This window comes from Bactrocera neohumeralis, chromosome 3, assembly GCF_024586455.1.
Source record: "Bactrocera neohumeralis isolate Rockhampton chromosome 3, APGP_CSIRO_Bneo_wtdbg2-racon-allhic-juicebox.fasta_v2, whole genome shotgun sequence".
Lineage (NCBI taxonomy): Eukaryota > Metazoa > Arthropoda > Insecta > Diptera > Tephritidae > Bactrocera > Bactrocera neohumeralis.
The window spans coordinates 18,825,450-18,847,735 of NC_065920.1; the positions used below are offsets into that span (position 1 = coordinate 18,825,450).

General features: G+C 38.0%; 2 protein-coding genes across 10 annotated transcripts in view; one reads left to right on the top strand and one right to left on the bottom strand.

Annotated features, from left to right (window-relative positions):
• LOC126754005 (UHRF1-binding protein 1) overlaps positions 1 to 16,866 on the bottom strand; it is a 49,865-nt gene extending 32,999 nt beyond the window's left edge. For 5 of the 9 annotated variants that reach the window (XM_050465828.1, XM_050465824.1, XM_050465822.1 and 2 more), the window contains exons 1-11: positions 16,376 to 16,866; positions 8,712 to 8,913; positions 8,312 to 8,578; positions 5,755 to 6,147; positions 5,376 to 5,541; positions 5,182 to 5,302; positions 3,666 to 4,105; positions 3,409 to 3,435; positions 2,089 to 2,181; positions 785 to 2,007; positions 555 to 714 (exon numbers count right to left, since the gene is read on the bottom strand). In XM_050465828.1, the coding sequence (XP_050321785.1) occupies positions 555 to 714; positions 785 to 2,007; positions 2,089 to 2,181; positions 3,409 to 3,435; positions 3,666 to 4,105; positions 5,182 to 5,302; positions 5,376 to 5,541; positions 5,755 to 6,147; positions 8,312 to 8,578; positions 8,712 to 8,913; positions 16,376 to 16,419 (3,136 nt within the window). In that variant the 5' untranslated portion in view covers positions 16,420 to 16,866. The remainder of the gene's footprint in view (positions 1 to 554; positions 715 to 784; positions 2,008 to 2,088; positions 2,182 to 3,408; positions 3,436 to 3,665; positions 4,106 to 5,181; positions 5,303 to 5,375; positions 5,542 to 5,754; positions 6,148 to 8,311; positions 8,579 to 8,711; positions 8,914 to 16,375) is intronic. The other 4 variants (XM_050465830.1, XM_050465831.1, XM_050465825.1 and 1 more) reach the window with 4 other exon arrangements.
• A 1,445-nt stretch (positions 16,867 to 18,311) lies between these two features.
• Positions 18,312 to 21,214, top strand: LOC126753586 (enolase). The gene is made up of 3 exons (XM_050465137.1): positions 18,312 to 18,430; positions 19,072 to 19,795; positions 19,944 to 21,214. The coding sequence occupies exons 2-3, from the start codon at positions 19,079 to 19,081 to the stop codon at positions 20,526 to 20,528; spliced, it is 1,302 nt and encodes a 433-aa protein (XP_050321094.1). The 5' UTR covers positions 18,312 to 18,430; positions 19,072 to 19,078; the 3' UTR covers positions 20,529 to 21,214.
• Positions 21,215 to 22,286: the final 1,072 nt, after the last annotated feature.

Here is a 22,286-nt window from a genome sequence, read left to right on the forward strand (position 1 = left end):
ACCGTTACAACACTATCTACTACAGCAACAGTATTAATAAAATCAATTACTTTCACAATTAATAGAAAAATTATAACATTTTCATAAATTATATGGTTAAAGAATGGAATAAGTAAAATGAGAGTGTCAACAAAAGACCTTGGATGAGCAATTATGTGCATTCAATTATGGAATTAAGGTCAACGCGAATTTTTGCGGTGAAATGATTTGGCATTAATAATGAAATTCAAAAGCATTTCAACCCTTTCACCTTTAGTCTTGTGTTTCAATGTTATATTTATGCTATTGCCGCCAGCAAAAACTGCATATAGCAACTACGCAACTAAATAGTTAGTAGCTAATCGATGTGCCTATGCTTACAACTTGCTAAGTGTGTATTAGTAGCTAAGCAAAAAACAAAAGAGACTACAAAAATAAAGTAAAAGTAAAAGAAAAAGAGAAAAGCCAAGTATTGACTAAAAGGTGTGTTAGATAGACACCGATACTGGTTGCTATTTTTAGAATTTAGCGATTACTAAAACTTAGGATACGAAAAAAACGAAAATAAATCTTACTATTCATGTGTAAATCATCACCCAAACTAGCTGAATCGGGTAAGACACTTTCAGCATCACCACCACTCGATTCCTTACCAGGTGTTGGCGATGGCATCACGAGTGTCACTTCAATTTGCGGTATAACACAACCGAATATCATCGATTTCTTGGTATTTTGCTGCAAAACAATAACAAATCAATATTATTTATTAAAACTTTGTTGTAAACGCTGCATCATGTTTGCAAACCTTTTGTAAAATACGCTCAGCGTCCATTGATAGGAACATGGCCATTTCCGTCATCTCCTCAGCCAAACGCAATAGGAACAAGTATTGATAGTGATCGATTTGCACACTCACCAAATTGGAAATGTGCGCAATGGCATGCATATCGGCGGTACGTTCGCTATTTTTCGGGACCTTGTCATTAACTTTACCAGCAGTTGCATCAACGCCAGCGCTGGCGCCATTAAAAGAACGTTGTGGCTTCCAATCGCCCATACGTACATCCTCGTCACTAAGGAAGGGATTACGTGGCAGATTTTTACTATCCCCATTGGCAAAATCCATGCAATTTATATTCGTTTCGACGGAAGAGCCCTTCATGCTGAACGAGGCACACGAATTGCTGTTGACGCTGACAGCCGGCGATTTGTGCATAGCACCAACACCGGAATGTAGCCACAAAGTCACCGGCACAGCATCGATGAATGGTATAGATTTGTTGGGACCCAAAGAGCGTGCACCCAAGAAATCCACCCACACCGGATCGAGTTTAATACACCACACATCACGCGGTTCCGACCACATGGCATAACGTGACAAATTCTGTACCGAGGCGGATTTCGGTATTTGCGAAGACGTTGATGTTTGTGTCTGCCCCTGCGACTGCAAGGGGTTTTGTGGCGGCACGGGTGCGCCCACATCTGCGGCCGCTACATGTGATAGTATGCGATCGGTAACAATGCACATGTCACCGTTGACCGCTGGGAATTCCGTGCCGAAGACCAGTGAACCCTCCTGCAGTGAGTGCAAAGCCTGCGCCAAATCGGCACGCGACGAACCCATCTCACGTATATTGGTTATGGCAAAGCGTGAGATTTGTATTTGCATGATTTTGGGACGATCCTTTTGATTGGGCACATCCACAGTCGATTCGATAACCACGCGTGGCATAATCGCTTCAATCTTCACATCCATATACATGAGATTGGGCTCTTGTTCGGCTTGCGAAATGGCCGCCTCGGAACCGACGCGTGAGCCTTGTGAACCCCCGGTACCAGCTGCACGTTGTGAGGCATTCGATGAGATGGAACCGCGTGTGGTGGAGGAAGCGCCGCTCGCTGTGCCGACACTGGTGCGTAATAAGCTCTCATGTAAATTCAATGCAAACGAATTGAGCCAAAGTATGGAACTTAGATCGAAGTGCACTTGTAGGGGATTAATATGAACGAATACTTTGGACGGCGGCACTAAGCGTGTGGAAGAAAAAACGATGAATAAATTATCAAATGTTTTGTGTACGCATTTAGGGTATGAATGTATAAACTTACAAGGAAATATAAAATCACCGGGGTAATAAAAGTAAGTAAACTCGGCATGTACGACGGACATGTCAGCGGGAAACGAATAGCGCTCTTTATCACCTGCAAAGCAAAAAGTTTAATTAGTATACAAATATATAAAGTTCCTTTTTTTAATAAAATGTTTCAGGCATTGACGTAAGTCAAGATAATTAAATAAATGAAATTCTTGCCAAAGTCTAATGGGAGTACTAATGACGAGGTATTGAATAAGCTAAGATCTTTTTAATTAAAATATCTAATTTTTGAACAAAAACAAAAACAACCGTTAGCTTCTGCTGCGCTAAATTCATAACACGCTCCACAGGTGCATAAAAGGATATGAGAGACTTTTATCTTGATTTTAATCCATCAGTTTGTATGGCAATTATAAGCTATAGTGGTTCGATCAGAACAATATATTCAGACATTGTAGCATTGCCTTGAACAATATCTATGTCAAATCTCGTTAAGATATCTCATCAAATAATAAAGTTTTCCATACAAGAACCTAATTTTGATCGATCAGTTTGTATAGCAGCTTTATGCTATAGTGGTCCGATCAGAACAATATATTCAGAGATTGTAGCGTTGCCTTGGACAATAATGTATGCCGAATATCGTGAAGACATACCGTCAAATAAAAAAGTTTTCCATACAAGAACTTGATTTTTATGGATCAGTTTGTATGGCAACTATATGCTAAGGTGGTCCGATTTGAACAATACATTCAGAGATTGTAGAGTTGCCGTGGACAATAATCTATATCGAATCTTGTGAAGACATCTCGTCAAATAAGAAAGTTTTCCTTACAAAAATCAATTTTCATCGATCAGTTTGTATGCCAGCTATATGCTATAGTGGTCCGATTTGAACAATATATTTGGAGGTTGTAGCGTTGTCTTGAATAATAATCTATGCCGAATCTCGTTAAGATATCTCGTCAAATAAAAAAATTTTCCATATAAGGCTTCAATTTGATCGATCAGTTTGTATGGCAGCTATATGCTATAGTGGTCCGATTTAAACAATATATTTGGACAATAATCTATGTGGCATCTCGTTAAGATATCTCGTCAAATAAAAAAGTTTTCCATACAAAAATCGATCTACAGTGACACCGATAGTGACAATTCTGACAAATGAACAGTATCTTGGAGAAAAAAGTACATGTGCAAGAATTACAAATGCATATACTTTATAGGGCTTCGTGGCAAACTGGTTCAGAATTTAAAAAAGAAACCAAAATGTACAAATTTAAACACCAAAAACACACTAGCATTAATTTAAGAATATGATTGCTTTCAGTACCTGAACGTGATTTCCGCTTATTTTGTGCTGAAAGTGCGAAATTTGATGATTTATATGTTTTGGTGCGTTTGTTTGTTTGATAATAACAAAGACAATAAGTTCGTATATTAAATATGACGGAGCAGAGCAACGAGAAAAGCAAATATGAGAGACTAATCAATATGCATTTTATACAAATATGTAAATTAATTGAATGAGTTAAGAATCAAAACTAACTAGTTGTATATATATAAATGAAAATTATGCACATAAATTACCCGACACAAACTCCTTGGGCATCTGCTTTCTGCCAGAGGTGGTAACGCGATACAAGGTGAAATCTTCTATGCGCAACACAACACAGGCGCTCATTAATTTCGCCAAATTGTCCAGTGTTGCCTTTTGCTGTTGCGCTTGCGTGAGTGGATTGGCGAACGCTGAAGCATTACCACCCGAACCGCCACCACTGCTGCCGGGACGATGTGGCGTATTCGCGCCAGAACTGGTAGGTGGTGTGCCACCAACTGTGGACGCATGCGCTACGCTTAGCGCTTGTAGCGCATTCACATTGAGTGCGACGGGTGAAGTTGGTGCAGTGCGTTCGAGTGGCGCATGTGTTGATGGGCGATTCGGTTGACTTAGATTAAGCACAGCTTCACGGAATGTATTAAGGGATTCTTTAAGCCACAACGCTGGTGATACGGATGCTTCGCGATATCTGTAGGCAAAGTAATTAAATAATTATATCGAATATAAGCAAGCGAAAAGCAATACAGGAATAACTATAACTTCGGCGACACTGAAGCTATAATACCCTACTGGTCCTAGTGGTCCGGTCTGAACAATATTTTCGGAGATTGTATTCGTAAAGATATCGTGTCGAACAAAAAAGTTGTCTACACAAGTACTAGATTTTGATCGATCAATTTATTCGTCAGCTATATGATATAGTGGTCCGATGGGAATAATATGTTCGGAGATTGTAGCGTTGCTTAGGACAATAATCTATGGCAAATTTTGAAAAAATAATTTGTCAAAAATAAAAGTTGTTCTTGAAGGACTTCATTTTCATTGATCAGTTTGTATGACATCTATATGCTATAGTGGTCCGACATAAAAAATTTGTTGGCAGAATGTAGCGCTATCTTCGATAATAATATATGCCCAATTTCGTGAAGATAATCTGTCAAACATAAAAGTTTTTCTTGAAAGACCTAATTTTGTTTGATCAGTTTGTATGACAGATATAAGCTATAGTAGTCCAATATGAAAAATTTGTTGGCAGAATGTAGCGCTATCTTCAATAATTATATAAACTCAATTCCGTGAAGATAATCTGTCAAACATAAAAGTTCTTCATACAAGGATTTCATTTTGAACCATCAGTTTGTATGGCAGCTGTATGCTATAGTGGTCTGATCTTAACAATTTGTTCGTGTAAGATTATGCTGGCTTGGGCAATAATCTACACAAAATTTCATGAAGATGTATCAACAAATAAAAAGTTTTCCACACAAGTACGGCAATTTTATCGAGCAATTTGTATAACAGATTTATGCTGTAGTGCGATATCGCCGATTCCGAGAGAAGAAAAAGACCTGTCCAAATTTTCAGATCCATATCTCAAAAACTGAGGGTTAAAAGTTTGCGTATATATAGACAGACGTACAGACTCACATTGCTAAATCGGCTCAGCTCGTCAAACAGACCATTTAGAGTTTCCGACGTTTCCTACTGGGTTTTCCAAACTCCTTGCCAGTGTTTAAAATATAAAAATATGTAAAAAGTACTTACTTCGCCCAGTGCGCACGATCTGATTTGGCCAAATGGTAAGGATAATAGTCTATTTGGAATGCTTGCACCGATATTTGTAGAGCGCCACCTTTATCCAATTCGGGATAGCTGGAGCGGCCATCTAGTCGGATATGAAAATAAAACGAAAATATTAAAATATCAATATTAAGATTATATTCTGCCAATCAACTCACCTCCTTCATCGTCGCACAAATGCAAATCGATGCGTTGACTGAAAAAGTGATAGGAAGTCTCGCGCACATCGAAAGCGTTGAACATTTTTTGCGCTGATGATGTGTGCGCCGTGTCAGATTGGCGATTTTGTTGCTGCGCTATCTGTGCCTGATACTCAGGGAGCGTCTAAAAATAACAAATATATAAATTTAATAAATTCTAACTAGCACTACACACACCCACACATAGACAATTATATGCATAAAACAAAAGTCACAAACCACAGTATAAAATTAATTACCACAACATGTTGTCAAAGGCAATTACATACATACTGCATACACACAAATCAATTAGCTGCCGAGTAATTTTATTGAATAAAATAATCATGAAAGTAACCTGTAATTTTCTAGCTGCATTCTTTTTCTGTGTTGCATGTGTCGCCGCTTTGATGAGACCCGATAAGGAATCGACAAAATGTAAGGCCGCTTTCAGCTGCGAATCGGTGAGCACCCATAGCAGATCGTCCAGTATGAGCACCAGTCGTGAGGCTAATAATGTACAATCGGAAAGCCGTTTTCGTAGTGTAAGTCGACAGCGCGCTTGATTGGTGAGCAAACGGAGAGGAGTGAGCGATTTGTCCTGCGTTGAACTGGCTTCGATGCGCACCGTTTGCCAGGAGAGTTCTTTGAAGATGAGTATGATGCCTCTAGTCGGATCTTTAAGCCGAGTGAAACGTAAATCGGCGTGAGCCCATTTCGGGGTTTTTGATTCAACGCGAATGCGAGACATCTATAGAAGAAATAAAAAATGCAAAATTATTTATTAATAATGACTTAGCATAGCAAAGTTCTAACCTAAAAAAAATTATATAAGGCCGCAACATACGCTTATTTCGTGGGTTTATTACAAGATAAGATCCCATATATAAATAAATTCCTAAAATAAATTTTCTTTGCTCAGTAAGGAAGCAAATGGTGAGATGGTCCAACAGTCCAGCATGCAACGAGTACTCGCATGACTCTAACCACTTCTTTGCATGTAAGGATTAGCTAAGTTGTCGTCGACGTCATCTAACGGAAGGCCCAAGAAAAGTGTTGTTTCGACGGTGTCGCACCAAAGGAAGAGGGGTGTTAGATGAGTGGGGTTGGTGGGGCATGCAAAGAGGTGGCCAGAGTCATGCGGAAACCATTTGCACGCAGGACATATATTGGATATGTCGGGGTCTATTCTGTATAAGTAGGAGTTTAACCTGCTACAGTATCCAGAACGAAACTGCGCAAGGGTCACTCTCGTTTTTCGCGGCATTTGACTCCAAGTACATCATTCACTAAAAGGAAATCGATGGCTCCACTGTGAATGGCGGTATGGATGGATGGATCTAACCCCGTTTAGATCGGTAAGTCGAAACAGCTCGTTCGCCTAGGCTTACCGTTAGGTAATTTCGATGACAAGCAAACTGAACCTTACCATCCAAGCAACATCTTGCAGCAGAGTTGCTCCATATCTTTCTAATCTGTGCTGACCCGGCTCCGGAAGCAGAAAAATTGCTGCGTTTGTACAATCTTAGATCTGGTCATGGCTTAAAACTAAACAAATGATATCTGTCCGTTCCAACGATAGTTGGGTATACGTAATGCTAAATGGCCGGGATTTTTATCCGGTCGATAACAGCATTCCTAAAAAGGTTTTGGAATGTTTTCCAAACTACACAACAACAATAACAGGACCTAAAAAAATATGTCCCAATTTCGCTAAAGTATAACCCAGAAACTTTTGCAACTGAAACTAATACCGTTATATGAGGACACTGATAGCATCTTCGATTCAATGTGACATCCACAAGGCAGTGGGTTTCAGAAAGGGTAAAAGCGATCTCAGCCTATGACATTAAGTCACTTTCAGTGGAGGAGTTCAGCCTTCAATCGCGTACACCTTATCTCTCTACAGGGGCAAAAATTGCTGGCTGACAAACTCGACCGCTCTGCTGTGCCTTCTAGGATAATAGGACCCGAACCCTGTATTGCCGTGGGAGCTGCTCCACAAAGAGGAGAGAGCGGACAGAGAAAATTACTAGCAGAAAGCAACAGGTTTGCGCCATGCAAAACTGCTAATGGAAGATTACAACCTAGCAAGGTTTAAAGATATAAATAGCCTCTCCAGAGACAAATTCCGTCTACTAGTCGCACCTGTTCAACTTGGGCATGGGTTCATAAGCAAACTGCCGGTTTTGCGATATGGAACTGGAAACTCCTGAGCCCCTGATTTTAGATTGCTCAGCAATCTGTAGATGCACGCTCGAGGGCCTTGAATCCATGGATATGGATCACATTACCTCAATAGTACCCAGCAAGTTTCATGAATTTATGAGAGTGCTCCTGAAAATACATATGTCATAAAGAAGAGAGCACAATATATGTAGTTACTTCAGGTAGCGGTCCGAACCTCTGTTAATTTCTATTCTATTTTATTTTATGGGTCGGTAAAACTTCAATTGTCAAAAATCCCGAATCAAAATTGCATTACTTAGTTCAGAAAAAATATTTAGAAGAGTTTAAGAATTTTGAATTAAGATGCAAAATGGAAAGAAGAGTCAGTTTATGCTTTTTTGGTCGATATTGATTAAATCTATCGATCCATCATCCAAAAAATCATTTCTTGGCCTTTCAAATCGCATAAACACAAAAATTAATATTTTACCTATAACTCCCACACTAAAAGCAACTAAAAATGTTCGCCTTTAAAGAAATAACTTTAAAACAATTATTTGATAGCATTAAAATACTAAAATAAAGTGAAAATTTTTCGAAAAGCCTACAGACGTAAGATGGCACCTTCAAATTAATTGCTTTGGCGTAGTAATTTGTTTGATTTCACACAATTTTCAACTGCACATTTTCCCCACTATTTACAAACAAATTGCTTTTTTGTATTAGAACAACAACAGGACACTTACCTGCACGGAGGCGGTGAACGCTGCGCTCAGGAATTTCACATTCACCGTATTCACAATGATTGTAATGCCATCCACCACTTTGTGTATGTAACTGTATTTGCCCTGCGGCGCCTGTGGCAGTGTCGGCTGTGCTGTTGCCCCGCCACCAGCAGCAGCACCACCTCCTCCACCTCCACCTCCACCCGCAACGCCACCGGGTGAATTGGCATCCTGATTTCTAGTGCTCGGATCACAGGTTTCAACGCTGATATTCACCTCGTCCAGTGTCTGGTGGCATAATTTTGTGAGATGTTAGTGTGTGTTTATTGAGTCATGCAAAGGTAGAAAATAGAATTACACATTTAGCAAATACTAACAAGACATTTATCGACATATAGCGTACAAGTCGTTCGTTACTCACCAAGGTTATTGGCACACTTTTCAGTTTTGTCCAGCTAATGCGAAAGGACACATGATTGCACCAGGCCGAAGTGAGTCGCAACCATGAAGGCAACTCTAACAGTTCAGTGAGCACCGCTTCGTCCAGTTGCAAGTTCACCAGATCCCCCTCACCGCGAAATGTGCTCAAATTAATTTTGTCCGATGACAAATTCTTCGTGTAACTGTAAAAAAATCAAAAATTACTTGCAAAATTGAAAAAGAAATAATGGAAAATCAAGCAGTAGCATAGTGTGAAGAGATTTAAGTGGTAATGAGTGACCGAAAATACTATTTATAATTTACTCTCTTCATTAACGGCCACCAATGGCTGGCACTTAGAGCTGGCAGTAGAGTGTATAGCTCAATGGTTTGTAGTTATGCTCACCAATTGACCTGTTAAAAAACGATGTCAACTACAATATTCTGCGGAAAGAACTTTTCGCCTCGCACTTCAATGACTTTTTATTGTACGTTTCACTAATTGGTGCTCCTAATTGGCGTTTTTTTGTTTTCCATTTTCGAGCGTGTTGGCGTTCTGGAGCTGTGTGTGTTCTATTCAGCATTTTTTTTTGCATTTTCTGAAAGTGTCTGCCGCACAGCAGCTGCAATATTTAACTGTATCAATAATGCAATTTTCTGCACTCAGTTTCCGCATGAACGCTTTGATTTATGATTTTGATCGTTCGAATGGAAGTGGGTTCATAAATGCACCGTTAGCTAAAGTAAATTTTAAAAAGTGCATATGTGTGATACGAATTTCCAATATTACTCATGCAGAATTTTTTCGTTTTTATTTTGGAGGATTAATGAACGAAAGAGGAGGAGAGGCCAGAGATAATTCCTCCGGACCCCAAGTTCACAGGAGATCTCGGTGCTGTACAACGATTTAGAATGTATATAATATCAATAAAGTGATGGATCAAACGATCCGCATTGAATATCTTCCCCATGCCCCCGGATTTTTTCTACTGCCTTGGGGGGGAACATAAAAAGAGGGAAGCTTTATTCTTCCGAGTTTACATAAGCGCGCCAGTCGTTCTTCTCTTACTATTTTAGGCGCCAATTGGAGATACAAAGTGTAGCCAGGTCCTTCTAACCTGGTCCATCCAACGGAGCGGAGATCTTCCTCTTCCTCTGCTACCCCCGGCGGGTACTGACGGGAGGACGGGAGGATGGGAGTGGCAGGAAAGTTCTCTGGGCTTCATTCACTTGGCAGTGCTCAGAAACGATTATTTTACATATAGCTCAAGCAGATCACGACTCCCGGTCTTTGACCAAGTATCCTCAGGGTAACCAAAAAAAAATCTGTTTGAAAGCGAGCTGAAGTGAAACGCCACGTGAAAAGGGCCAAAACAGCTCGGATGAGAGAATCCCCTTTTGAAAAAGAGCGAAGTACCAAAAATTTATTTAAAGAAGTATAAGTTTACTGCTAAGAATAACAGGTCTATTAAGTTTCACAGATTTTTTTGTACCAAACACGCACGATCTAATCACTTAACCTATTGACATCTTTATATTAAGCCGGTGCATATCAAGGAAGGGTATATAGTAGAATGATTACATCCTTACCACGTACCCATCCAAACCCGGTTAGATTGCCGAAATGAAGGCACGATTCGAGTAAATTACAGTGCCGCAAACCGGGCTGTCATGGGGATTAGAGTGTATGCAAAGGGACTCAGCAATCACCTAACACATTTCACCCCCTTTGGTCCGATCCATCGAAACAGCTCTTTACTTGTACCCCCCACATTAGCTGGCTTCAATAACAATTGGATTGCACTTTCCTGCAGACACGGTTCAGCTATCCGTTACAAGAACAATTTATTACATGCCATTTCCGACAACAATAGGCTATACATAACCAAAACGAATCCGATTTACATATAACCCGTCTCAAATGTCGCTATAACAAGAACAACTGATTTTAACGATTTTTTTAGAATAAGTTCCGTTAACGTTCCAAAAAAATCGTAAATTGATTGACTCGCATTGAATAGAAACATGAACATTTTTAACAAACTTTGTTCAAATCAATGGAGTCATTTGTGAGATATTTAAAATCCCCTAACAAATATCCCGCACACGACCATAGTATAGATTTTAAACTCATCACATTTAACAACCCTCGGAAAGGGTACAGAGGCTCGCTGCGCTGTGCATATCGGGAGCTTTAAGAAGAACTCAAACGACGGCTCTTGAACTTGTACTAAACCTGCCACCTATAGACATCTTCCAGAAAACTGGGCAGCAATAAAAACGGAAGAGAAGAATTTACATAAAGAACCTTCGGACATAGCTCGGTGGGTAATGGCAGTTAGGCATACACCGACTACATGACCCTACTTTTCAACTGGAACTAAAGCTTCAAAGTAAACATAGAAAAAGATGCCGTAAAGGTAAGTTGACTACGCGCAACACGGTAAACATCTATACGGATGGCTCGAAAATGTACGAAGGAGATGATGCGGGAATATGCTCGCCAGAGTTAGGCATAAAGCCACCATTTGAGTTGCCGGACCACTGCAGTATATTTCAGGCTGAAGTCTTTGCTATTGTGAAAGCCGCAGTGCTGGTCTCTAATGCACCTGCAGGCAATTTCAGAGCCAACATCTACGCAGACACAGCCAAGCAGCACTCAAGGCTTATCGGCCAGAAGTGTCTTAGCAAGCAGGGCAGCTGTGGGAAAGTGTTGCCAGAAGAAGCAACTTCACTTCTACTTGACGCCAGGCCACAAAGGTAACGAGGGTAATGAAATAGTGTACGAGATTGCCAAAATGGTGCAAGGCTAGCATCTGAAAACGTGATCAACATGGGAAAACCCATGCATTGTCTATACGATGATCAAATCAAATCAAAACCCGATGGAACGAGCTGCCTGTGTGCAAAACGCATATGCAAAACGGTTGATCGGAAGTACACAAAATTCCTATTGGCACACGATAAAAGAGAATGAAACATCTCTTGTGTACTTTTCTAGCATTGGCAAAACTACACTGTAAGCATCTGGGCTTCCATGGTATGATATACTTAAGGTATCGATAGTGAGGCCGCAGAGTCTGTCAAAATTCGCATCAAGCGCAGGCATCCGAAAGGATGACTACTTCTTTTGAACTTAGCAACTGAACTTCAGATTAACTTAAACTAGCCTAACAACACTCGGGTTAACCCTGCGACCACCGCGTATATATTTTCATTACATTACCTATCAAAATAATATTTATATTAGAGATAAATATTAAATATTTATACGTAATCGGAACATCGTGTGAATTTTCAATTTTTAAATTTACATTCTTTAATATATTTATTTATTTTTGTTGAACTACTGTGGCAAGATTGTTAAACAAACACATTTGACTCCACTTGCAACATTTGTAATTACATTTCAAATTAAAATTAAACAAAACCGCAATTCGGTGCGGCTAAATTGTGTTTGCAACTGGCGCTTTGTTTTGCCATCTTTGTACACTCAAACAGCTGCGATATATACTATACATATGTATCCATAAATATGTATATTTATCAGCCTTGCACTGAAGTAAGACTGTAGTGAAAATAAATATTATTGTAGCATTCACTAAAAACTGAGAAATCTGATAAGTAGCTCATTTTTTAGCGATTATAAAATCGGTTTAAGATAAGATAAGATAGAAAGACGGGGATTGCACCGGGACCTTAGGTCTACTATGCCCTCTCCTAAATCACAAAATCTCTCCTAGCCCCAGCATATAGATAAAGTCTAATATAATATATTGCTAGGTGCCGGTGAGGCGATGTGATCCTTATTTGAAAACATGGATCCCAGGGTCGTAATCCTGAGTCTGCAGACTGCTATGCAGTTAATTATCAGGTGTTCTGAAGTTTCAGGCTACCTGTCGCAGAACCGGCAATTTGCGAAGGAAGCTAGGCCTATGTGCTTCTTCAGCTTACAAGTGGCCAGTGTAGAATGCGACAAGTGATCTAAATTTGTCTCTGGGGATGTTGATTACATATTTAAACCTGCTGAGGTTATAACCCCCACTAACAACCTTGGCGCATGCTTTGGAGTTATTGCCAAAATCCCTCTCTCTGCCGCCTACTACTTCTTCCTTTGCGACCTCATTTATGGTATGAGGACCACCGCGATGCAGTGGATGCTGTGGAGTCCTGCAACTCCTGCACCAATTCCCTCCGACGTTGTCGAGCCGTCGGTGTACCACTTGATTGTCCTATCCCTAAGCAGTAGCTCGAGAGTAGAATCATTGTATTCAGCTTTGCTGCTAAGGGTAACCTTGAACTTCTTAGTGAAATATATATGTATCACAGACAGTTCAGACATCGACATACATCTGTCAATATATATTCGGACCCTAAAATTATTCGCAAAGTTCAAGATAACATGAATGGTGATTTAACTTCAAGTACGCCATTCACTGGGAGGGAGCTGGGAAGGTTCTTATGGTTCCACTGTGAATGGCGCTTAGTTAGTGTTTGATTGGAGACATCAAGAAAGAGAGTCGGTGAAGGTGTTGATGGCTCCGCTGTGAATGGCGGTCAGTGCTTGTCGGAAATTAGTTGCGTCCGAAGCCCGATCGGCTTATTGTTCAATGTCGTTGACGTAATTAAGGAAGGACCTCTTGATGTTCATAGGAGGCAGAGGAGGCAAAAGGAGATATCCTGTCGTAGTTCGGAGTGCAGTGTTCTGACAAGTCTGAAGCTTCTTCATCTGCGTTCCACTGCATCAATCGCCTTGTAAGTTGCTAACAACATTATTTCACCTTTCCCCATGTGCTGCCGGCTAGCGACTTGAGAATTTTGTTGCGGCTTTGTACTCTGCCGATAATCACGCCCGTATGAGTAGGGAAGGAGTATAAACTATCAAAAGTTACACCTTAAATCGTAGTGTTATTGACAGTCGGAATCTTGACGCTATCGACTGCAATATTAAGCTCAAGTCTATACTTCTTCGTCCAGTTCGTAAATATGGTCGCTGTGGCTTTGGTGGGGGAGAGTGTTAAGTTCCGTGCAGTGAGCAAGCGAGAAAGGTCGGAGAGATAGCTGGTTACCTTTGAACACATACCATCTATTCCATTGCCCGAAGTCACTATCGTGCAATCATCAGCGTACGAGGTGATAGAAATTCCTCTGGTGGTTAGACTGGGACTTCAGACTTGGAGTCATCATGCTAGTTCCTTGGAACCGCGGAAGTCAGTTATGGACACTCGATAGGAGTGACAGCACAGTGTGCGATCTAGGTACCATTTGTACAGCCGTAGATGCTAATGTCACAGTTGTGTGCTGGAAGTATGTGGTCACATAACGTGTGAGTCTTAAGGCCGGCTTCATCCATTGCATGTATTTCAACTAACCGAGATGGAATTTGAATGGAACCTTATAGCATAAAGGCGACAGAAAAATTCCTCCAGATCCGAGTTGGACTCAAAGCGAAAACAGTTCAGGAAAATGAGGGATGCACCGCGAGATATGGTACATTGTGCCCTTCCAACTAGCTTTCGCTTAAAACACTGAACAAAAGTACAAGTAAGAAGTATAAATTGAACACTTTATAATTCTTATTTCACTCCTTCTGCACATTTTAAATTCCCACAACTTTTTATTACATAATAAGTACTGACTTTCAACTACATAATGCATAAAAATTTACATAATAATACATTCCTTACAAATTATATATGTTTGTAGAATTTTCTGCTTTCAACGTATAATCAGCAATTTAAATTAAAATTTTCTACTGCATTCATGAATCGCGCGCAGTCTACAACTTCATTTCCCAACCACCTAACAACATATTCACTTTCTATTCACCCACATTTTTGCAACCAACCCCCTCACTTTTAGTTGACTTTGTTGTTTCATTGTTGTTTTGCAGAGCAAACCCATACCTACACATACTAAGCTTTACGCGAATAGAGAAATTATTCAATTTCTTTCTTGGCCTAAACGCAATTTCAAACACTTCACCTCCCACTCTAGCACGTCACCATTGAAAACTTGATACACCAACCGGCGGCGATGCTAATATTCAGCACAGCTAACTGCTGTACTTGACAGTGTTTTAACGATAATTTAATGGTTGACTGTTGCGTTGCGCCACAAGAAGTGATGTGCGCGCGGTGTTGTCGTCGCATAACAAAACCTTGGAAGATGTGCTTACTGTTGGTGGCGGCTCTACTCGATGCTAAGGCGCCAACGCGATTATCTGTCTCAAATTATGAAATGCTACTGCCGTTGCCTGGCAGCCGTAGTCGCAAGCGTTAGGAGAAGTATTTTGTTGTAGTCGACAGGAGTAAAGCTATCAAAGCGCAACCAAATATAAGATATACAAAAGTATTTTTATATAATATTTGTGTGTAGGTGCCAGTCAGTCTGTAAGCCCACGACTTGCAAATAGCCATCGCACCAATGTAGCTTTTCTCAGCCACAATGCAACTAGTTGAATGCTTGCAAGGAGTCGCATTAATAAATATAATGGAATAAATGCTACGACCGAATCCTTTACACTTCATGCTTTTACAGTTTTCACATACATAAGTTATAATTTTTATTGCACAACTTTTTACTATTGAAATCATATTTATTAAATTAGAACTCGGTGACCTAGTTAAACTTACTTATATTTGCTTTGTAGTGAATGGTATGAAAATAAAGTTAAGAAATTTTAAAAATAAATTAAATAAAACAATTTTTGTCAATAATTTTATAAAAAATTATTGAAATTACATTGATAAGCATTTAGCTACACACTAAGCTACAGTCAAACGTTAGAATAAAACAGTCAGCATGACTGTAGATACAGTTTTGAAAAATTTAGATTTTTTGGATGTTTGCTTATCTCTCAATGTTTAACTCAGTTTTATTATGAATTTCGTGTTAATTAAATTGCTAAGAAAATCAATATTTAAATTTGTTTATCATATTATATAAGCGTAAATAGGTTTTTACTGTGAAAATTTTACTCATAAAATATTGTTTACGATTTTTACATACATATATGTATTATAAAAATATACGACAAACGATGTAAGTATATTTTATCCAAAGTTTTAGACCAAGCAAGTTATCTACTTTGCTAAGCAAATATTTTCCCATACCGTTTTTTTGCTTTACCGCCTATAGTATTATTAATGGCATTAATAAGGAGAACAGTGTAAAATGTATTATCAATAAAGGGCAAGTGCACCTATGTACATATGATCGTATATAGGACATAGAGAATTCGTATGTGGGTACATAAGATTTATTGTAATCTATATACTTTCCTTCATGTTACATATTCGTTACACGTATATATATTTATGTAAATAAAGGTCAATTATGAAAATATCTATAACCCCATATTGATGAGCGCCTCGTAGAACAAAATTAAATTAATTACGGCAAAATCGAATAGTTTTTCACTTAAAAAGAAAATTGAGAACAATCACCACAAAGTCGTTATTATTTGCTTTGTTAAAGTTTTTAATTTAATTTTAATTCGTATACTGAAATGGAAAAACTCATGGAATATTTTGGATGTAGCCAAGTTGTGGTATTGAAAAATCAATTAATTAGTGGATACGAAAAACTCAGTTCTTATTTTAGATTATAATCCATATCATAAAGTTATATGGATGTATCTTAAACACGCTGCTATCTACTTACATCGAAAGGTGTTTCAAGAGTTGATTCTTAATCAGCGACACCATCTTGACGGACTAGGACGCAGACGTTGCACTAACACGACGTTGATAATAAAACGCAATAGTTATCACTTTTTTATCAATGCATTTTCATCTTTTTATAGGCTACTTCTTAATCAGCAGCTTTTATTATAAATAATTTACACTTTTGCTGCGTTGGAATTTTTGTTTCTATTTTCTCTACTTCACAAAGAAACCCCAGCTGGTGAATGGGCTGTGCACTATTTCTCAATCACTTTATACACGCTTGTTAATCTTTACGCATTTTCGCAAACATTTCACATACAGCTTCTATTTAATCGCAGCAGTTTTCCTTATTTTCCTGAGATAATTTTACACGTTATTACTTTTTAATCACGACTTTGCAAATACCGTCATTTGATTTCTGCGAGTTTTTGTATTTATTATCGTTCCGATGCAAATGACAGTCTAACTTACTTCCAATTGGATTCTGAGGGAGTACTGTCAATGGACTATTTGGATTGCCATAGTTGAAGTTGCCAGCTGATATTCAAGTATTTAAGAGATGAAAAGCAATATCTAGGTAAAATATATATTTATTTAATAAAAACTACACGTAACCACAAAGATTTGGGGTCATGATATGAATATTTAAATATTTTTGCTATTTGTATGCCAATCAGAAATAAAGTTTCTAAAGGAGTTCTATAAAGAATTTAACTTCACATAAAAGGTAATATGGTGGCATCCCTCACATTTGAAAGCAGTTTTCTTTTGATTGTGGTTGTAAAATAACTAAAAATTAAAAACCGACATATTTGCTTGTTTTAAAACATTCATTTTAACTTATATAATCAGACAATTGCTATGGATACCGGCTGTATATGTTTGTAAGTGTCTTTATTACTGTAACTTGTGTTTTGATGATAAATTTCGCAAAATTGATCAATTCCATTGTTCTATTGGTGTCGATAAAGTAGTTCCGATAGATGACAAGAAATTGGATTATGGTAGTTTCATACGTATTTGTTATCGTTTGTGCTCGGGTTTCGCTTTTTTTTACTTGTAGAATATTCTATATATTCTATATATTTTGTTATAAAAGCTGCAGAGTTTTAGAATAGAAAAAATTGTTTACTGTTAACGGAAAAAGTGTTTTTAAGTAACATGGCAGAATGTAAGCTTTTAATGAGAAACCAAAACTGTCGACTAAGCAGTATATCCGGTTCATTTGTTCACTATTATACCCGTAATTTTCCAACACTTTTTTCCTCATATATTTGAAACTTTCATCATTCATATTTGTATTTACTGCCAAATAAAATTATCAAACATATCTAAACACGAAAAAACCTCGTGACTTTCCGCAAAGCTTTACTATTTATCACTGGGAACGCAGATAAGCACAAGTTTATGTATTTGGAGTACTCTTTCGTGCTCATATTGGTACGGAGAGTGTGGATTGTATTCAGCCGGCATCCGCTCTTGTCACCTTGCACGAAGGTCATTGAAAGTTTTGCAGCAATACATACAGCACAGTGTGTGGGGAAGAGGAACTGAGGAGCAAAAGCGTATACTATACACACATACGCGACACAAACCGCATTCGCCGGCAATTCCAAATTATTGTGTCATAGGCAAACGCTTTAATATTCCAAAAACTTCCTACCTGTGTAATACTGCGCCTGACTCTGTCTCTACAACTGTTGGGGGGTACTTTAAATCCACACAAGTAGGAGGTAGAAATAGGCTAGCTCGCTTTCGCAAATAGCTGATGACGGATCTACCACGTACATTTCGGCGATTGCATTTGCGACTGCGACAACAATAACAACAACCGGGGGAAATACAAAGAGCTTTACACGAAAACCGAGTTATATATGCTTAAAATGTTCCTGTGGTCGTGTTCCACGAAAGCAGCTGCTGCTACTACTCGTAAAATCGTACTCTTTGCTCATCACTCAGTGTCAGTTGCTCCACAATCGCCGTTGGTGAATTTTGGTGCCAAAGTTCCGTCTCCGTTTGGATTACAATTCTTGTTAATTAAACGCTTAAAGTAAGTGCTCCAAATCTTGTGCAAAATATTGAAGTAATAAGTGCATAATTTTATTAAAAATAACAATAATAATAAGATAAATACCCAAACAATTTATATTAACATCTTAGCTAACTAAATTCAATCGATTTGTTAAACAATGGCGAAAAGTTAGATAACATTTTTCGAGTGGCCGTGTGCTTAGTTCTATAAAAATGTTTAATATATATTCGTGTTTTTATTTTTTTATTTTAAATATCGAATGCTTTTCATTTAATATGCCTTTATGATTAATATTTATATTAAAAAGTAAAAGTATTTTATAACCGGGTGAGATTTTTCGTTAATGTGGTAATTTCTTATGACCTTTATTCGCTACGTAGAGGTCATTTATAGCAAGAGCACGACTTTCATGTGTAATAGAAAGTAATGGAAAATAACTTCGTCAGCTTAGAAGAACTAGAACTATATGCACATAATTGCAAATAATGATAATAAAAACATGTAAATTTAATAATTGAATAACAGATACCAAGGAGGTCAAATTAATAATATAATAAGTGTAGATATCAGTTTTTATCAGATTTTCGATTTTGTTTAGATAAACTAAATAAATAAACATTTTTTTCTAATATATCCTCATATCTATATTTTTCAACTAGCTCAAGTATGCCTATCAAGTCAATCTTCGCTCGTCAAATCTTCGACTCGCGTGGTAACCCCACCGTCGAGGTTGATTTGTGCACTGAATTGGGTCTTTTCCGTGCCGCTGTACCCTCGGGTGCATCGACCGGTGTGCATGAAGCTCTTGAATTGCGCGATAACGATAAGAACAGCTATCATGGCAAGGCTGTGACCAAGGCTGTCGACCATGTAAACAAGACTTTGGGACCCGAATTGTTGAAGGCAAATCTTGAGGTCACCGATCAAGAAGGCATTGATAATTTCATGCTGAAATTGGATGGTACTGAGAACAAGTCGAAATTCGGTGCTAACGCCATTTTGGGTATCTCATTGGCTGTCTGCAAAGCTGGTGCTGCCAAGAAGGGTGTACCACTATACCAGCACATTGCTGATTTGGCTGGCAACAAGGACATTATTCTGCCAGTACCTGCATTCAATGTAATCAACGGTGGTAGCCATGCTGGCAACAAATTGGCCATGCAGGAATTCATGATTCTACCAACAGGCGCAACCAGCTTCACTGAAGCCATGAAAATCGGCTCTGAAGTCTACCATCACTTGAAGAAGGTCATCAAGGATAAATTCGGTTTGGATGCCACCGCTGTCGGTGATGAAGGTGGTTTCGCACCCAACATTCAATCCAACAAGGAAGCTTTGGTTTTGATCCAAGATGCCATCGCTAAGGGTGGTTACACCGGCAAGGTGAGTTATGTTCAAATTATGGTGTAATTCAATTGGAAAATGTAATTCAATTCAAAAGTATTGAAACCGTTTTTAATGCACAACAAGCAATATATTTTTCCTTAAACTCTGCTGAATATTAAAACGAGTTTCTTCTTTCCACCCACAGGTTGAAATTGGCATGGATGTTGCTGCTTCTGAATTCCACAAGGACGGTCAATACGACTTGGACTTCAAGAACCCCAACAGCGACAAGTCACAATGGTTGTCGCCTGAAAAGCTCACCAACTTGTACCAGGAATTCATCAAGGAGTTCCCCATCGTCTCCATTGAGGATCCCTTCGATCAGGATCATTGGGATGCCTGGTCAACCATTACTGCCAACACACAAATCCAAATTGTTGGTGATGATTTGACTGTCACCAATCCCAAGCGTATCCAGACTGCCGTCGAAAAGAAGGCCTGCAACTGCTTGTTGTTGAAGGTCAACCAAATCGGTACCGTCACCGAATCCATCAAGGCTCATTTGTTGGCCAAGAGCAACGGCTGGGGCACCATGGTATCACATCGCTCCGGTGAAACCGAAGACACCTTCATTGCCGATCTCGTTGTTGGCTTGTCTACTGGTCAAATCAAGACTGGCGCACCATGCCGCTCCGAACGTTTGGCCAAATACAACCAAATTCTTCGCATCGAAGAAGAGTTGGGCGCCAAGGCGAAGTATGCCGGCAAAACATTCAGAAAGCCACAGTAAATTTTTAGTGTTGATCAATGAATAATGATTCCAACATGCACAATTAAGGCGAATTCAAGAAAATTTTGAGAACAACATGTGGGTGTGGCAAATTAAGTTGAACTTAATAACGGGAATACAATAAATGCAAACCTAGTACCTTAAACTGTATAGCCACCTACTAAAACAAACCAACAACAACAACAAATGTTAATGAAATTTTGTGCACAGTTATGATTTTCATCACCTTATCATACTTGTAAACCATTTTAATTGTTATATTAAACATACTTTATTTAAACTATATACAGAACTATTATTTCTTAATTGTTCTTTTTATATAAAAACTACTTTAAATTATTATTATTAATGAAAATTTCATTTCGGTATAATAAAATAGCATAGAAGAATGATAAAAAAAATAAAGAAAAGACCAAAAACACAACGAATTATTTATTATTTCGAATATTATTTGCCCTTACTACACTGCTGTGCAAAAAAAAATCTAACTAACTGGCTTATTAACAAAACATTTCAAAAAACATATTGCTTAATTGTTGAATATTAGTGTTGTTATGTAACATGAAATCATACCGATGACACTCTGTGTTGTCCATTACAATTGTATGTAATCGAGTATATAATTGTCTGCTAGCATTGTGCTAATAATTAATAATAAAAAATTAATATGAAAATATTGATTTCAACTCTGCGCTTGTTATTTGTTGTGAAAATTTTAATAGATATTGTGAACGCAATAAAAAAAAGAATGCTTGTAACTACCGCGTATTAACCAGATTATTTAAACATACGAAAATGAGGCTATTTTTTTTAATTATCAATGATTATTGTTTATCAATCATATTTGTAGTTTATTCTAAATTACTTCTAGTTCTGCTTTTTCTCAATATAGTCAATGTCAAGGTCTTTTGAGAAGGTTAAAGAGAAAGATTGAAAAAGTACATATATGTATATCAGTTAGGTAATTTGTATTTTCGAAAATTTGTTCAAAATGCACAAAAATATGTCCTTGGTGTTCTTAGTATTACGAAGAACTACATATTATCTATAATATATATGTATATAATTTGTGTATACATCTAGTATATGTTTATGTACGTATCAGCATACATTATTTATTTATGTACTCATGGCCGTAGAGTACAAATTGGGATGTTTTTAGTGAATGATTGGAGAAAAAATCTGCAAAATATTGTTACAGAGCACCGAACACCCTGAGAAATTCGAGGCCGGAAGGAATTGTCTTCCCTCTCACACTTTTACCGTATGTACCGAATAGGTATATTACACTACCTCGTAGGGTAGGTCATACTTTTTGCACATTACGTGAGTTATTTGACAGCTGTTAGGTTTTTATATATGTACATATGTATATATGCATACAAATCATCGCTTAGTCATTTAAATATGTTTAATTGATAGTATTTGAAAATTATATACATACATACACCTGTATTTCAGAGGAAGAATGATTTTTTTCTTATTTTGCCTGATCTAATTGACGAAATTTCAGCCTTGAAGACAATCGAACTTTAGGATTTCAAAAATTTCCATAATTATGCGCAAAAAAATGTATGTCCTATATGTATGCATGTACATACATACATACATATATACATACGAATATAAGATGCGAGCACGTGATATTTGACGCAAAAAATTGCATGATTTAGTTCATTATTGCTACAGACAAAACCTAATTAACTTATATACAACTAAATGTCCATGTATTATATTTATTTGACATTTAGTTGTAAA

What these genes read in the sequence shown, in the direction of transcription:
- LOC126753586 (XM_050465137.1), top strand. Translation starts at nt 19,079, where the DNA reads ATGCCTATCAAGTCAATCTTCGCTCGTCAAATCTTCGACTCGCGTGGT. An exon ending in AGGGTGGTTACACCGGCAAG is followed by an intron (nt 19,796 to 19,943) that starts GTGAGTTATGTT and finishes TTCCACCCACAG; the next exon opens with GTTGAAATTGGCATGGATGT.